This window comes from Leptinotarsa decemlineata, unplaced genomic scaffold (assembly GCF_025532065.1).
Source record: "Leptinotarsa decemlineata unplaced genomic scaffold, Ldec_3_MD MMD2_tig00003335_RagTag_RagTag, whole genome shotgun sequence".
In the NCBI taxonomy this organism is placed as follows: domain Eukaryota; kingdom Metazoa; phylum Arthropoda; class Insecta; order Coleoptera; family Chrysomelidae; genus Leptinotarsa; species Leptinotarsa decemlineata.
Genome location: NW_027412587.1, coordinates 4,980,674 through 4,999,849, shown reverse-complemented (window position 1 = coordinate 4,999,849; position 19,176 = coordinate 4,980,674). Strand labels below are relative to the sequence as shown.

Sequence of the window (19,176 nt, the reverse complement as noted above, 5' to 3'; positions counted from 1 at the left end):
TTACAGAAGCGACTGCTGCATCCGGTGCCACATCAGATAACACCCTTCCTGTGGTCTTCGAGACCACTGAAGACGCTACTCTGAACAACCTGACGAGGAGCGATGTCAACTGCGACAAAACTGGTACTTGCTACGATGGTGAGTGTTTCGTTTATAATATTAATACTTGTAATACTTATTTTGCTGCACAAATGTAGTTTATAGTTGTCTACAGATGGTATAAGCAACCCAACAGCAAATTATTGAACATGATAGATACTTTTTAATTATTACTTACGATAATTTTTACCATTTAAAAATTCTGAATGAACTAACCACGCTGAATTGAGTCACTGTAATTAAGCTGTGAAGGCGTATTTAGGACAGAGTTGTTCAGCCTAGCACCACTGATGAGACCTTGGCGGGCCGACACAGCGCTGTCTGGTGTTTATTTTTTCATATATTTCCAGTAGAATACAAAACGGAACAAACCCAAAGAGAAAATTCACCAATGATGAGGTGAAAATAACAGTAAATGATTTTATTTTGTTACATAATATGCGATATCGTGTTATGAACAGTTGTTAATCAAGTGCAGTGTAAATTACAACAGTTACACATGAAAATGAGGATTATATGAACGTTTGAGAGACGTGGGAAAGGTTTAGTAGGAATTAGAAAATATGTCAATTTCTATTGATTTTGATAAAAGAACTTAACATCAGCTATTTGGTGTCTGTCCAAAGCTAATATGCGGGTAAAATAATAGTTTAGAGTAATATAATACTCCCAAGTCCTTGACTTGGGAGTCCTTGACTTGGATGTTTTCTTTAGCTGCTACCTGTTTATGTGATATTGGTGAGGGTAAATATTTTTGTTTTTTTGTAAACGTGATAGAGAGGCATTTTTAAAACAAGGAATATACAGTTTTTCTTGCAGAATTCAACAAGATTATCAATATCGTTTTCTACAAATAATGCAAAACACATTACTGAAAATTATTTGTAAGAAGGACCGTTTATTTTCCACAAAAAAGCTGTATGAAGAAATCAACTTATTCAACATCAGAAGTCTCTACTCTTACTCTTGTTTAATATGGATATTTCATAACAAAGTAAATTACCAAAGTTCAACTATTGAAAAAGAGACCAGATCTGTTATAAAAAGGTCTATCCATCTACCTTTATTCAAAAAAAGTCATTCACAGAAATCTGTATATTACTTTGGTCCAAAACTTTTCAATTTACTACCACCCGAGTCCAGGAATATTATAGACATAAAGAAATACAAAATTGCTATAAAATCATTTCTACGCTACAATCAACTTATTATTGAAAAATTATATTGAACACATATACTTGAAAGCTCCATTCTCTAGAAATATCAAATGTATATAAAATGTCTGACAGAATAAAAATCTCCTTTTAAAAAAAGGGATACCTATCACAACACAAGCGCATTTGCGCTTAGGTGAAAGGTCCCAATATATGAAAGGGGAAAAGAAATATTTATATATTATTATTAATTTTGTATTATTATTAATTTGTAATTATTATTTGTAATTATTATTTGTAATATTATTTGTAATCTGTAAACGTTGTGAATAAGTAAATGAGGAGTGAATCATTGGTATATATCACAGTATGGAATACTTTCAAGTCGTCAGCATACATTAAAAAATCGCAGTAGGAGAAACAACTAGATATATCATTAATATAGATGTTAAAGAGGATAGGCACCAGATGGGAGCCCTGAGGAACTCCGGAAGTAATAATAATGAATCTAGAACTAAACTTTCCCAGATTGACTGCCTTAGACCGATTTGTAATATACGACTGAAACCATCTTTGCAGATCATCGTGTATACCGATTTCTGCCAACTTGTCGAGTAGAGTTGCATGATCTATCTTGTAGAATGCCTTGCTGAAATCGATATAGATGGCATCAACCTGGTAGCCTTCGTCCATGTTCTTCAAGAGATATTCAGTTTAGATAAATAAGTTAGTTTCAATGGAGCAATGTTTTACAAAGTATACATAATCACAAATGAATGACTCAAAAAAAGTTTGGAAATCAAGCACTAGTTTTAAAACAATAACGTATTACCACTTTTGAAGATGAGAACTACAAGTGCAGTTTTCCATATTTTTGAGAAATAGCCTTCTTTCATAGACCTATTGAATGAAATAGATAGGATATGAGACATTTCTAGTGCGCATTGTTTAAAAAAAACAGGTGCTTTCTGAGGAAGATACAAGTTCATCTAGTTGCCTTGCAGTAAAAGCTGCAGTGAAAGACAGAGGACGAATCTCATTCGACTGTCGGTGTTGAAGCTTGGCTTTGAAACTGACTGCCTTGGGAGGCTCATAATTTTTTGATATTCAAAGATTGAGTCATCTGTTGATCCCACAGATGTTGTCTTCCTAGGGGGAGATGTTATCGCCTTTACTTCTGGGTACGTCTTGTTGGAAAAAAATGCATTTTGCCCCATTGGCTGGTACCGCATAACTTTCATATACTTTTTATTCGTCGTCATTATCGATATACTCGTATAGAGTACGTACATCGGAAAACCGGGATGAAGAGTTCGATAATTAATTTCCTCAAATATTTATTCAGTATTTCGTAGCCTTTTTATTAAACTGAATACTGTTCTGATTAAATAAATGATCGTATTGACCCGACCTGGCGAAGTTACAACTTCCTTTTGGCAATCAGAGAAAAGCGATAACGCTCCTTTGAAAATTTCAAACATAAATGGGTTTGATTTCAAACATGATTTTCGAACGCTGGGAGCATCAAAAATACAAACGTGCATCATTAGAGCTAGTTTGAAATCGTTACAGCAAACGAGCCGATAAATCGAGGAAAGCGATAGACCAGTAAACTGAGTCAAAAAAAAATCGATATAATTAAACAGACTCATTCAGCAGTAGATGTGGATGATTGAAAACATTCAGAACCCGGTCAAATCCACGAGGTCTGTTCAAAAAATCAATCAATTTTTATCTCCTCAATCGTCGCAAAACGCCGCCCTTTTAGGGGTCTCTTCAATCTTGAGAACAGGAAAAAGTCCCCTTATCGACTGTACGATAATGGGACAAGAACTCCTGTACTACGTCACGATGAGCAAAGAAAACATTGAGCAAAACCTTGACACTAGTAACTCATGAAAGGCTAGTCTGATTTCAAAAAGTAAACCAGTGTTAGAAGATTAAAATGCTTATCAAACGAGGTACCACAACATCCCCTTTCCGTTCGAAAAAAGTGGCTTCATGCAGTGTTAGCGAAAATGACGCTACACAATTTTTTTATTGAAGAGTACTAAAAATGATGCCTTCCAAGTAAACTTTTTCTGATCTTTGAATTTTTTATTGATTCTATAGATTAGAACATTACAGACCGGTTACCCCAAATTAATTTATTTAACTTTTAGTATCGGTCAACTGCAAAGACACCAAGATAGCCGTGCAAGTGAGAACCAATAAGCCTTTCAACGGCAGGATTTATGCTTTGGGAAGATCAGAAACTTGCAATGTTGATGTAGCCAACAGCGACCTCTTCCGACTTGACTTGACTATGGTTGGTCAGGACTGCAACACACAGTCTGTGGTAAGCAAATTACATTTTAGCATTCTTAAGTTCTAGAGAACCTCCCTTATCTTGCAGTAAGGGGGTTACTTTATGTGTATTATGGATTCTCAATTCAACCTGATATATGTTTACTGTAATAACCTATTATTTTTCCATAATGTTTCTAGTATGATTATATGTAGGTATTTTTTACAACCATGCTTCGTCAATTAGAATTTATCCTCAAGCTGTCCCTGAAGGCACATTTCGTTAAGGATGTGATAGTTCTTTTTCAGTTACTTCTGTCTGTCATTCAGCTGACTTTTTTCTTACTGTTGTCTCTACTTTCATTGGTTTTCGTCAGCATTCTTCACTTCTCCATTTTCTGTTTATTTTTAGTATTCTATTTCAGGTTGAACAAAATTCAAACTCCATAAAAAATTATAGTGAACTTTCAAACGATGTAAGAAAGCAATTAAGTACAAAATAAAGTATTCACAAAGATGTGTAGATCATGCATCGAAGTTACGTTCAGATACAAACTAAAGAAAAAAGCCCTTCCTTCTAATGAACATTGAATTATACAAGAAATGTTTTCCTATTCATTTTGTACTGCAAACATTCGTTATGGAGTTGATTCAGATATCATTCATGGAAACAATACACAATGTACTATACAGGGTCTTTCGTAAAGCGTTTCCTTTCATTGAGCGCTTCCTATATTTGAATTTAAATAAAACAAAGTGTGTGAGATATTATCGAAATGTTTTATTCGTTCAAAAGACCTATTGATGCCATTATGAGTGAAACATAACATCGTTCGAATGTCCGCTACGGCTTCTCTGGATGGAGCGCATCCGAAACGACCAATTTTCCATGACTTTGGCGCATAAATCAGGGTAGAATTTGACGGATGACATAGGTTATGTTGGCTTTGTGACTTATTCGCATACACCTGCGGCTTGAGAAAACCCCGCAAAAAAGGTCTAAAGGGGTCAAATCGCACAATCTCGGTGGCCAGTATACATCACCTCCACGTGAGATGATCATGCCCTCAAATCGCTCGTGCAGAATATCTAATGTGGCATAAGCCGTCCTGTTGAAACCACATATCGTTGGTGACAAGTTCAGGCCAAAAGAAGTTAATAATTATCGACCTATAGTGCTCGCTGTTAATAGCGATAACTTGGTCAATGTCGTTCTCAAATGAATATGGACTGATGACGCTGCCAGCCCAAAGTCCACACCAAACAGTGACTTTTTCGGGATGCATTCATCCAGGAATGAGCCTCATCGCTGAATACGATTTTCCGATTATAATTAGGGTCGGTTACCATGTTACCAACTGCTCCAGAGCCCATTCAGCGAATACAGTCGTTATCAATGGTCGTTTACCTTCAGTTCCTGGGTCAGTTAAATTTTATACGGATTGTACATATATTTATTTTGGGATGATCTACATGATCTACACATCTTAGTGACGAGTTTATTTTGTAGTCCTTTGGAAGTTCCCCACACTTTTTTGTATGAAGATGGAGATGGAAACACTAATCCCTCCCAAAAATATACCCTTCAATCCATTTTTATATTTCAATATTATATATTTCAATAGCTACCATCCTAAAAGATCAATGCATTATATACAGAAACCTTTCTCTTGATTCACTCACGTGCAGACAGACAGACGCGGTGGGGAAACTTTGTTTTATAATAGTATTGATATAAATCATTGTGAGTTCAATCTTTATACTCTCGTGTATATTCTCGTGTATTCTCGTGTATATGTATGTAGCCAAGAATGGATACTTGAGGTACTTCAAATTCAAATTCAAATATGCCACATTAACCTGTATATTATATTTGTTTCGTAAAGGTGTATCATTTTTCATTGCTACAGATTTTTGAAGCTGCCACCTTTTTGGAATTTTTTTCAGAGTCGGTATATCTGTGTGTACTCCCGACTTCAGCCTTCCTTAACTGAATGGTTGTCACATTTTACCCATTTTCACTTTAATGAAATGAATGGAAACAGTTCCACTAATGGAAATTATGCAAAAGTGTTTTCATTCGTTTCATTAAAGTGATCCTGGATTTCCACAAAATAACCAAGTCATCAATTAAACAAATTACCCATTTTATTTTATTTCACACCTGTCAATTCATTAAAGTGTGTAGGTAAAGTTTTGCACTGAGACAAGCAAGTCAATTGAAATTCATCAGTAGTACATTTATTTTCTAAACAGAATTCCCTGTATCATAAAAAAACTTTCATATATTGAATACACTTTTTTCCTTTATAGACTGGCGTCTACAGTAACACAGTAGTTTTACAACACCACAGCGTGGTCATGACAAAGGCTGATAAGATCTACAAAGTCAAGTGCACCTACGATATGTCTTCAAAGAACATAACCTTCGGAATGATGCCAATCAGGTATTTATGCTTCCAACTAGTGAAAAGTCAATTGAGTATAAATCAGGTTAACGTGGGGTCATTCACATTGAGCAGCTGATTATCTATCAATAACTTTCCTTAAATATTTTTCAGAGACCCAGAGATGATCAGCATCACTTCTGCTCCTGAAGCACCTCCACCAAGGATCAGAATCTTGGACAGCCGTCAACGTGAAGTTGAGACCGTGCGTATTGGAGATAAACTCACATTCAGGATTGAAATTCCAGAAGACAGTAAGCCATATTCTTTGAAAGACTTTTTTGAGTCAATGTCTCTTACTGTGTTTTTGGGGCTTATAACCTTCCACAATATAAAAAATAAAGGAAGCTTAATCAGTAGAGAATCTGCTAAAGTGTAATTAAGGGCAAACTAAAAAGTTCACACTGGAAAGTTACTACGCAATATAAACCACTGAAGAATCCAATAATCATATTGCTTATAAATCGACTAATTGATGAAAAACATTAAATTTCTTCAAATGGTTAACGTTCTCAAAACCCAATAAATGCACTTATGAAGAATGCCTCAATCGGGGATAGCGAAGCATGTTTCAAAATCAACTGGGCATAACATAATAAAATTGAGTAAAACAAAAATTGTCACCAAGAAACCTCACCGAATGATACGCATTTTTTTTTCAAGAAACAAGTGTATTTCAAACAGTTCGGTGGAAACGGGTCGTACCTGGTTACCATTACTAAGAAAAGACCTGGTGGAAAATGAATACCTAAACTTAATTTTTTTTTTAATGTGGAAGGTTATAAACCCAAAAGACAGGTAAGAAATACAGTATATTCGTAAGTTTTCATTCCTTTTCTACATTACTGAATCTCCTCGTTATCTTTCTTCTATCATCTACATGCGTCTAATTATATATTATTACTTTCTAGATTACATTGACCCCTTTCAGTATTTCGAATTACTATATAGTTTTTCTGGTTCTTCAGTTTTCTCCTCTTTATTTAGATTTCCAAATCGGATTTTGGTACATGTTGTTTCTGCCACAATATTGAATCTCCTATATATTGGATCAAACAATCTCTTTTCTATCAATATCACTGAACGCCATGAATTTCAGCACCTTACGGTATCTTCGCAAGAAGCTGTGTCGCCATGGCGAAAGACTCGAAAAGCACCTTCCAAATCATCGATGACGAGGGATGTCCTGTTGACGCGACCATTTTCCCCGCTTTTACTCCAGATGGAACCGCATTGCAATCAGTCTACGAAGCGTTCAGGTTCACGGAATCCTATGGTGTCATCTTCCAGTGCAACGTTAAATATTGTCTGGGACCTTGCGAACCTGTAAGTATGGAATTTGGTTAGAGGGTACTCCGTGGTTCTCTCTTGCTGTTTAGATAAGGGAAGAACGTAGAAATTGCTGAATGTAGAGTATAGATTTCTTCTTTGTCAGTTTCGAAACGATTACTTTCTTACAAGTTTATGATCAAAACCGCAGCGTAATATCAAAGTAAAAGGAATAACATATTTAAATATCACTTTTTGTAGAAATTTCACGGTTTACAAAAGCGCGACTCGTGTTTCATTATACAGTAGCTTCTTCGGGTATGGTTTTAGTACTAACATAAACTGTCAATTGAAAATATCATCATAAAGTGTTACCCAAATAAGTTATAATGAATTTTCATCAAGTACAGCCCGATTACATCATCATATATCAAAAGAATTAATGTTCTGTTTAATTAGCAACAGATCATTGGATCCCCAGCTAGCTTAAAGACCAATGAAAATCTTCACAAATCTTCCCACACAGGTCACCAGGAAGCTGACAAGTTACGGTTTTTTCCGTCGGTTTTATGCTCAAATCCTCAGACTATACTGTGGATTAATCAAGTTCAAAACTAATATTGGACAGTATAAACTTTCATTATCAGATGTAACTGTGACAAAGCTATTTTCTGGGTTTGTTGGTCGTGTTCTGCATATTTTCATGTATGATGTTTCGCCTACGACTCGGACAGAAGTTATCAAAGGCATGAGGCAAAAGAGGTCATATAATTCAATTCAATTGACCACCAATGGAAGAAAACCAGAAACTCAAACCTTGAATGTAGTTTCTGTTGTGAGAAAAATCCGAGCATCACCATGGTTGTGCCATGAAAGAAACTGAGAACGTTAGAGACACTGTTTATTCGGAAGACATTGGGGATGCGTTATTTCGTACATCTTGCGATGTCAATGAAACACCATTTATGGTGACCCATGTTGGGATATTTCTGGAGACATATTACGCATGACGAAATAAGGATAACCTACAGAAAGTGTATGCTATCCGAGTTAATATATAAATCACTTCATAAGAGATCTTGAATTCGAAGTTGAATTATTTAACATACTCAATATTCAGATCAAGATTTTCAGATGATGTGATGCTGCAGGTTTTTCCGGATTTTCCTGCAGCTGAAAAAGCAAATGCGCCACTGGAATCAATGAAGTCGTCCCGGAGAGCCAATCAATTTTTGTTGTTTTTTTATAATTTCATGATTTGTATTTTGGAAGTGTTATCAAAATAAAATATTCAACTAAATATAAGGAGTTATCTGCGAAGTATACAGGGTGTAGCTAAATAAGTGTAAAACATTTAAGGAGGTGATTCCTCATCGAAAAAAAGATAGGATCTTTCATATAAACTTCATTGGATCATCCCTTGTTGAGAGACAGCCCCTTAAAGGGGGTACATAAAATTTTTATAACAATTTTTTTCACAAGCACTAAAAAAGTTACAATATTGAAATTAACCTGACGTTTTGTACTACCAAAAAGACACTTAGCCAGAAATTTATTTGGTTTACTCCATGGTTGTAAGGGGTGGAAACCGCAACCCCTAAAATTTATTTCCAATGTAACTTTTTGTCTTATCATTTGTTTACCATTTAAAAATTTATTTCCGATAGCCTGTTTTATTCTGAACAAAAAATGTCTCTTGGGTTTTTTGCCCAAAATAAACCAGTTCGCAGCAAAAAATTATTTTAGGAACAACTTATGGTAATGGTAAACAAATAATAAGACAAAAAGTTACATTGGAAATAAATTTTAGGGGTTGCGTTTTTCACCCCTTACAACCATGCGGGAAACCAAATAAATTACTGGCTGAGTGTCTTTTTGGTAGTACAAAACGTCAGGTTCATTTCAATATTGTAACTTTTTCAGTGCTTGTGAGAAAAATTGTTATACAAATTTTATGTACCCCCTTCAAGGGGCTGTCTCTTAACAAGGGATGATCCAATGAAGTTTATATGAAAGATCCTATCTTTTTTTCGATGAGGAATCACCTCCTTAAATGTTTTACACTTATTCAGTTACACCCTGTATTTTCACACATGATGATGTTGAGATTTTCGGATTGCAAACAATCGATTTAAATGTTAGGATCATATCCTGATGAATTCAATTTAATAGTTTGGTAGATTTCTTCAAAAAAGTTCACTACTCATTCCATAAAAATATGTACTTTCCTACTTTAGATCTATAACATGATCCATTTTTTTCAGGCTGTTTGTGAATGGGGCAGAGACTCTCTAGAATCTTGGGGAAGAAAGAAGAGAAGTGTAAGCAATCAAACAGATGAAGAGAAAGAAGAAGACATGACGCTTAGTCAGGAGATTCTGGTGTTGGACTTTGGAGATGAAAAACAATCCGAATATTTGAGAAACGATCTATCCAGTGCTGATTTTGGAAAAGGTGAGTAGAATAGTATGTGGAACTCCGATGAGAACCAAAGCACTACTCAAGCAGTGTTCTTTTTCATCGACAGTATGCACTATTTCTTCCGAAGAACATCGCGCGAGATTGTCAAATATTGAACAATGCTTGTGATGGTTTAAGTCAAAAGGGTTCTTCTACTGACTGAGTTTTGAAAAATATGAATTTTTCACGTGTTAAATTGTTTGACATATTTCTTTCCTCTTTCAGACAAAACTGTGACGATCGTCGAACCTTGTCCGACCAAAACATCAGTCCTAGCTCTGGGAGTGACATGTGCCTTACTAGTTTTACTGTACATCACCACACTATTCTGCTACTACATGAAGAAATGGCTGAATCCAGGAAAACATCTTGCCTGAATAGTGTAAAACAGAATCATAGACTCCTTTATGGTGCTTTCTGAAATCAACGCGATTCCCTTATTTGGGGAGTTGATAGTTTTCTCAACAGTACGAAGGACGGTCAAAAATTTCCCGTTGAAATTCATTAATGATATTCTGGCTGACCCTCGTAATGTAATTTAGTAAGAAAAATTGTCGGACGGGATTTTCCCAGTTCAACAAAAGTCTCGCAATAATTAAATATAAGTAACTGAATTCTCGGGGTGGTGATGGTCTGGTGGTGGGACAGCTTTACGAATCTGTAGTGTACAGGGTTATTCAAAGCACGGGTCTAATGAAAAGTTGGTCATTCGAAGTCATTGCCGTATTTTGGAATAACCCTATATGAAGATTAATATTATTTTACCGTTACAAAAATTATACTTATTTATTCGTTTGATCTCTTTTCATAGGAGTTCCTTTTAACGCACTGATTTCGTTCTTCCGGAACAGATTTTGTGGCGGTAAGATTTTAGATTTCTCTCTGCTAGTGATTTTTAGTGCTTAGGATTATTTATTGTAGTATTTATTGTTCATCGGTTTTTTTTTGTATATATTTATATGGAATTTCAAGTCTATTTTTTATTTATATTAGGATTTTTTATTACGTAGATCTTTTGTATCTCAAAATAAATAATATTTGAAAGAGAAAGTGTTGTTATTTCTAATTTATAAATTATTTTTTGAAACATCATCAGCTAACATTCATTCAACCGAAATCTGGAGATTGACAATAATATCAATATACATCGTATCGAAGTTGATATAATGAATTCAAAAACAGAAATCACAGAAAAGTTGAAATTTGCCTCTAAATCTGGAGTCACGAATTAAACAAACCGGAGAGGGTATGTTATCAATCTAGGATATGCAATAATATAACCAAGTGACAAAAATAATATACTTTGCTAAGGGACATTCTTAGGGACCATTAGTTTACAAAGATTCATCAAGTTTCTGACCCTACTCTGTTTATTCTTACGGTGGACCAGGGAAAAAGAGCATCACAGTAACGATACTAATTTTGAAGATTATTAGGTACTTACCTAAAATAAAATATTATCAAAACTACGGAAGTACACCAGAGCCATATATTTTTGTTATTTGTTGAAGTCGATATTTCGAGATTGACTTGAAAATTTTCAGTTTAAAATCGAAATTTCAAAATTAAAATAAAAATTTCGACTTATAAAGTCAGAATCTTCAAAAAACAAGTAATGAAAATATGAGGCACATCCCTAAATGATATCTACAGAAAATATCATAAAACAACGGGTATGCATTTATACAAGTCAAAAATGTTCCAACAATGTATTCAGCCAAGCTAGCGTAGAGATACGCAACTTATGGAAACCCTTAATCAATCGAAAAATGGCGAACTTCCGCTAAACCGGTGAAGCGGGAAGAGGAGATAAGTGAAAGTAGGTACTCGAATGATCCATAAATAGTCATCTCTCAGAGGAGTTAATCCAGTCATCACTCGAAGACGATTGTGGACACTAACAATGGAACGTCGTGGTTCGAAATCTTTCTAATGTTTATTTCATTTTCAACTGTTCAATTTTGTATTTTTTGTTCATTCTTTATTTCATTGTGATTTCATTTCATAGTTTATTGCTTAATATAATCGTTATTTCTGGCTATTCATTTTGATTTTTAATTTTTATTTGTTCTTCCAGAAATTTCAAATAATATGTCATATTACACAATGAAAGTCCGAAGTAGTAAAATTCACCGTGAAACATTGTCAACCACTTTCAAACAAAGAAAAAAATACTGTTGTGAAAAATGGTTGGAGGTATTTGATTTTCTTACCGTCTATGACCTTGAAAATATCTGCGCGTCGCTTTTACGAAAAGAACTAGAAAATTATTCAAGTGAAAACTGAAAGCATCGACTCAACTATTCGTTTAACACAACTACAATCGTCCAGGCAAAGTTCGAACTGGCCGAGTTGAAGATTGGTTTACTAGAAATTATTATTTTCTATTTATTTTGTGTCGTGTTGACACTATGAAAACTTACGATAAAACTGTATATCGATGCAATCAGGAAAAATCGAAAGTCAACCAATGATACAGAAATTTAAAAGTTAATAGTATCGGAAATCACTTCATGTCTTGACATGGCTAATAATAGAACTGGAAAGTTTAGAAACTCGCAATTATTAAATTACGTGTTAGGAATCACACGTTAAAAGGTAAGACCTCGTTGGTCCTTAGCTCGCACAAGTTTCTCAACTTCTGAGAGTTGTCGTTCGTATGGGGGCGGCAGCTGATTAACGGTAAATAGATTTTAAAACAGATTTTTAAATGATAATATATTAATTTTAATATATTAAAATTTCAATTAATATAATGAGTTTATTCCTGACATTTTATAATATAAACAGTGTGAGCACAACACCCTGTTATTTTAGAATCCATGAACCGGTTTTGAAAAATAAAATCTATATTATAGTACTCGACGAGCTCTATTCAAAGATGTTGATAGATATGGATTTTTGCTTATTTTCAAGGACTACGAAATTTTGAGAAGGGCCATTAGGCATTTTTTTATCGGAAAAGTGGATAGCCCATTCCATTAGGGCATATTTCAAACCCCCATATACCAAGTTTCAGCCCAATATCTCATACAGTGCGTTAGTTATATGATGAAAAATTTACAAATTCATGATTTTTTGACTGACCAAATATAACAAACTGTACACTTCAAAGGAAAAGTGAAGTAGCCACTGAAATGAGAAATATTCAAATACGAAGTTTTATCATCGTAACAGGTACAGATAGATGTCCCTAGTTCAACCAAAAATCAAAAGTTGAAAATGTTTTATCCATATCGTTTGATTTTTTGGTATAATAGTCAATCAACGATTGTAAAAATACCACTTTATAAGATTTTTTCAAACATATATCTCAATCCTGTGACAGATTTTGGCAAAATTCTCATTATTTCATTTCATACGGCATATTCATATGATTAGATCAATAAGCCAGGCACTGTTTTTCATAACAGGCTTTGAAATTAAGTTGTGTCTTTTTTCGATGTTATAATTTTGACAGTTAGGTATCCTCAAACAAGGCCGTAGAAAACAATTTCGGGGGGGGTTGATTTCGTGGAACAGTAGAAAAAATGAAATATAAAAACAACGAAAGAAATCATATATATTTATCATAAAACCATTACAGAAATATTAACATCTTTTTACAAAATAAAATTTAGTTTTATAGCTTTCTTTGCAGCAAACAAATCAATTACCTCCTCGGTGTCGATGTCAATTCTACGGTGGATTGACATTAACGCCAAACCGTTTAGTCGTTCCTGGCTTGTGGAGTTTCTTAAGTTTTGAGGCATTTCAGAGTAGGGAAAGTTCTTTCACGGGTACATGTGGAAACAGGTAGTGTCGCCAGGATCTTTGAAAGTTTGTACGCACATTTCGATAAGGTTTTTCCATTGTGTTTCGGGGAAGTTTTTTTCAATACTCTCTTTCAATCACTTGGTTCATTTTACCAAGGACTTGATAACATTTCTAACAGATTTTATAATTCCAATAGTATCTGTAGAGTAGGGAGGGTGAGTGTGCCTACAGCACTTAGGCCACATGTGACTCATTGTACATCCTCCCAAGGAGTTGTCCTCCTAGGTCATCGTCGATCCTGTCGTTTCCAGGAAGGTGGACAGGTCAATAGGAAACATCTTTTTTATATCGGTAGGTGTAGGCCAAGACTCGCCGAACACACACTCTCTTATTGACGATAACTCCTGACACTCGCATAGGACATGCCTGACAGTTTCATCCTCCTGTTTATAAATCCTGCATAGAGGTGTCTACTAGCCTCATATTATGGAGATGTTTTCTTAGTTGACAGTAGCCAGTCAGAAATCCTACTGTTCAGCGTAGATTTTTCCTGGTCATCGCTAGATATTTCTTCGGCGACAGCTTCCCAGGTTTCGCTAGTTCCGCAATTGTCGAAGTCGTAGGCCGTAGGTGCCACTGGGTCCTAAAATTCTTAGTCCAGCCGCTTCCTTAGCTAAAGAGTCGGCAATGCGATTACCTTTACTCCTGTCGTCCACCTCAGGATAATATTATTATCTACCGCGGCTTTGGCTAAATCTTGGTGGTACTCTAGTACTAGGCCAGAGGTAACACGTTGTCTCTTCTAGGCTAATAGGGTTTGTTATTTTTTTGTCAGAAAATCCTTTCTTGGTTATTTTTTTTGCGGCAATCGAGATACCAGTCAGTTATGTTTGAACCATGCTGGTATTTTTTCCCATTCCCCACTAAATCTTTAGGCTTAGTGATCTGGAGTACACTCCACAACCTGAGCCTTCTTTGGTTTTTGAGCCGTGTGTATATATGCGTATTGCATTTGTAGCATCTGACTCTGTGTTCTGTTTTATTTGTATTGTGTAGGGTTGGCGGTTGACGTTATTTTCATGGCTCCTGTGATGTTCAAACAAGCCAATCGTTAAATTCGATTTAATTTTTGGATGGCCGTTGCTTGTAGAACTTTCGGGGGGATCGATCCCCCTTGATCCCCTTGGCTACGGCCTTGTCTCAAACGCTTTCCACGAGAATTTGATGAAGAGAGTTATAAAAGTGTTTTGAGAGTTTTCAAAATGGTAAATCTCAACTTAGTCGAGAGAATTGAGATTGTGCGTTTAATTGGTGATAACGCTGGATCAACGAAAATAGCCGCGGAAAAATTCAACAGAAGACAGCCAGATCGTGAACCAATTCACCATACAACCGCCTCCAGGATCAATACGTTATTCAATAGAACCGGGAGAGTATAATGAAACACATACACCGAGACAAAGAGGAAATATAGAAATAGACGGACAAATTATAGAGTATGTTCAAGAAAACCCGAAAAATGGCTTGCGACAGATTTCACGAGATTTACCGATACATGTTTGAAAAAAAATAAAGTTATTTGATTCAAACCGAAAATCATGCACACTTTAGAAAGAGGCGATGGGAAACACAGTTTGGAATGCTGTTTATTCTGCCAAGGTGAATATTTGAATAACTTTCTGGGCAATATTCTCTTCACCGATGAGGGGACATTTACCACTAACGGTACAGTGCCCACTCAGAATTCCAGGTACTGGGCAAGGGAGAATCCACACTGGATGATAATTGCAAAAAGATAATATTCACAAAAATCAATGTCTGGGTGGGAATATTCAAATACCTTATAATAGGTCCAGTGTTTTTTAAAAACACACTAAACAGTGAAGGATTTTATAAATTTTTGACAACGAAATTCTTGGATTTCATGAAAGAACTAAGCATTGAAGAACGCAGAAATGTTATATTTCAACTATACGGTGCCTCCATTCACAATGTGATGGCTGTGCGATAATATCTTGATGGAAATTTTCAAGGAAGATGGATTGGAAGGAACAGCCCTTTAATTTGATGCCCCCCTCGATCACCAGACCTGACTCCATTAGATTTTTCTGTAGAGATATTTGAAAGAACGGATTAGTAGAAATAGACCACGAAATTTGAACGAACTGAAGGAGATGATGAGACAAAAGTGTGGTGAAATAACACCAGGCCAATTAAGAAAGACCCGCCAGAATTTGAGACGACGTTATGAAAAATGTGTAGAGCTTGAAGAAGGATATATTGAAAGCTCCCATATCTAAGAAAACTGTTCCATTTATCATTTGATTTATTTCTGTTGTTGGTAGTTTTTCTAAAATTAAAAACACGTTTTCAACTTTTGATTTGTTGAATTTAATTAAACCAAAGACAACTTCCTCAAACGATTACAACCTATGTAACTTCGTAGCTGAGTATGCGAAAATTATTTCTTCGAATGGTTACTTCGAATGGTTACTTCATCTTTCATAAAGAAACAGTCAAAACATCATGGATTTGTAAATTTGTCATCATATAACTAATACCCTGTATGAGATATTGGGCTGAAACTTGGAATCTAGATGTTCGAAATATGCCCAAATCGAATGGGGTATCCACTTTTTCGATTAAAAATGCCTATTGGTCGTTCTCGAAATTACGACCATAATTTGAAATTGTTGAAATTTTTCAAAATTGGTTCATGGGTTCCAAAATAACAGGGTGTTGTGCTCACACTGTTTATATTATAAAATGTCAGGAATAAACTCATTATATTACGAAAGTGTCTTAAGGCAAAACATCGGTGTATACCAGTGAGGGTGACAGTGTTCTATGTGAGTACAATTTATAACCATTCATTCAAAGTAGAACTCATGTGAATGATATTTGATTCTTATTCCACAACAAATGTTTGAAATACAAACTGAGTAGAGAAAAGTATCTTCTGTATAATTCAGTGTTCATATAGAAGTATTTGTTTCGAAAGAATTTTTTTCTTTCATGTAATTCAATGTTTATATGAAAGTAGCTGTTTCAGGAGGACTTTCTTTCAGTTTGTGTCTGAAAGTTACTTCTTTGCATGATCTACACATTCATGTATAGAGTTTCAAATTGATTACTTCCTTCCTTTCTTTGGAAGATTCACTCATCCCTTTTTTGTATCAGATGGAGTAGTAGAAAGCCAAAAACAATTCAAACAGTAATTACATATTATAAGAGATGCGATTATGGCGCAAGAAAGATTAACTATTACGTGGAAGTATTTGGCTATTGGAAAATATGAAGACATCAAGTTCAATGCAGCTTATCGCATATCCAACAGAATTGTACAACAGAGTTGTAAGCATGCTATATTACTCGACCGGTTTCTATGGTTGAACACAATACCACACACGTTGTAATTATTTTATTGGTAGGATCAAACGATTGGACCAACCAAAATCGAACAACTTGTAGTACAAATTGCATCGTTGTATCGTAGTAAAAATCAACCAGTAAGTCCACTCCCACTACTTTCATTTATAAATTCACAAAGTTCTCGGTGACCTCGAAACCGAGTGTGGAGGTTGTTATAGAATATTTTGTGGTAAATTACTTATAACCAACTACAAAAACAACTAAAAACAATAATAACAACAGCGAATAAACTAAACACAATATCAATTTCCGACCGTTTATTATAACTGATCCGATGTCCGTGGTACCTTTAAATCCTTCGATACTACGGCACTGAACGCGTTGGATGAGAATCTCATCCTAAGAGCGGTTGAAGGTCCCCGGCCACTCGGGCAGATCACGTGGTAAGAGAGCCTACTGGTTGTATTATTCTACTGTCGTTGTATTCTTATAAATGATGAAATAACTAAGTTACACAATACCACTACATCACTATATGTTTTTTTATGTAGTTAAGTAATTTCGTCTCGAAACAAGTGTTTGCTCACTTATCGAGTAGGTATCATTTATGCAAAAAAATTGTATTTCCTCTATACATTCTCTCTCTCTCTTCATTAATAAATATTATTATTATTATTATCATTATATTTTGGAACTAAGTCCCCCACCGCATCTGTCTTAACGCGATTAACTCAAAAACTACCGAACAGATTTTCATATGGTTTTCGCCAACAGAAGGAGTGATTCGTGAGAAACACGTTTATGTGTATACGGGGTGTAACTGAATAAGTGTAAAACATTTAAAGAGGTGATTCCTCAACGAAAAAAAGGTAGGATATTTCAAATAAAGAAACTTCATTGGAGCATTCCTTGTTAAGATACAGCCCCTTAAAGGGGGTACATGAAATTTGTATAACAATTTTTTTCACAAGCACTGAAAAAGTTACAATATTGAAATTAACCTGACGTTTTGTACTACCAAAAAGACACTTAGCCAGTAATTTATTTGGTTTACCCCATGGTTGTAAGGGGTGGAAAACGCAACTCCTAAAATTTATTTCCACTGTAACTTTTTGTTTTATTATTTGTTTACCATTTAAAAATTTATTTCCGATAGCCTGTTTCATTCTAAACAAAAAATGTCTCTTGGGATTTTTGCCCAAAATAAACCAGTTCGCAGCAAAAAATTATTTTACGAACAACTACAGAGATATATCGTCATAAATGCGAAAATACGAAACTAATCTATTTAGTAGGTCGCTATTAGCGATAGTGACAATTAAATTGGTATGACGCTGTCAGTTTGTGAATTTTCGCAGGTAAATTTGCCTGTATTTGGGTTACATCAGGTATTATTCTTTGTGTTGGATCTTATCTAGGTTTACTGTTTCTAGGAGTGTGTATTGATTTGTTTAATATATTGAATGTTAGGTCTTGTTGTGTCTTGATTTGTACTTGTTCCTCGATAAGTGATTTATGACTGTTAAACAGACATTAATAGTATAAGCTTGTTTACCTTATTCTTGAATATTTTGAGAGAGTTGGGTCAGGTTATTGGGTAAATGATTGTATAATGAAACATCTGGGATGTTTTGCTTCGACTGTTCCAGGAGAACTCTATGTTGTCCGAGTTTATCCGCCGATCTAGTTGGTAATTGTGAAAATCAGACTACTTCTATTTTTATGTATTTCCAAAACGGAGTGAAAAATTTACTCCAAAAGAGTAGTATGCTACACTTACATCAGATGGGAATGGAATAATACATGGCATGGTATGAAAATCTGGTGGCTCAAACATTTTTTTTATTTGTCGCAGCCAGTAAATCTGAGTAGATAATTTTCTGCATAGATAAATTACATGATTTTCCTATCTAGGGGTACTATTGATGTGATCTGCTAGTAGTTTTATATGCTCATATTTTGTTATTTGAGTATTATTTAATATTGTCATGTTGCCTATCAATATCCTAGTCTGACTGTACCATAGAAGATGCTGAAAAATGTCATTAATGGAAAGTATGAATCCCAGGACTGACCCCTAGGGTATCCCATGAGATATGGTGGTTTGATCTAATAATGTACTACCTAAGCACACTGCCTGTTATCTTGAAAAAAAGTGGGACTTAAGCAGTTTATAACAATGGGTAATGGCTCAAAAAGATAGGTCTATGTTCCTATGATAATTTGGCTATTTAGATTGTATATGTCTTTCAAAGTAGTAGATACCTAACACCGTTTAATTTACCATTTGCACCATTGTCATCTTCTTTGTGAACAAACAATAAAATCAGAAA

At 34.9% G+C, this 19,176-nt stretch overlaps 1 protein-coding gene across 2 annotated transcripts in view; it reads left to right on the top strand.

Moving 5' to 3' along the window:
- The window catches only part of tyn (trynity), a 186,541-nt gene extending 175,776 nt beyond the window's left edge, over positions 1–10,765 (top strand). For both annotated transcript variants that reach the window (XM_074177996.1, XM_074177998.1), the window contains exons 7-13: positions 7–138; positions 3,416–3,591; positions 5,853–5,986; positions 6,101–6,240; positions 7,086–7,312; positions 9,520–9,709; positions 9,941–10,765. In XM_074177996.1, coding sequence (XP_074034097.1) covers positions 7–138; positions 3,416–3,591; positions 5,853–5,986; positions 6,101–6,240; positions 7,086–7,312; positions 9,520–9,709; positions 9,941–10,092 — 1,151 coding nt within the window. In that variant the 3' untranslated portion in view covers positions 10,093–10,765. The remainder of the gene's footprint in view (positions 1–6; positions 139–3,415; positions 3,592–5,852; positions 5,987–6,100; positions 6,241–7,085; positions 7,313–9,519; positions 9,710–9,940) is intronic.
- The last annotated feature ends 8,411 nt before the right edge of the window (positions 10,766–19,176 follow it).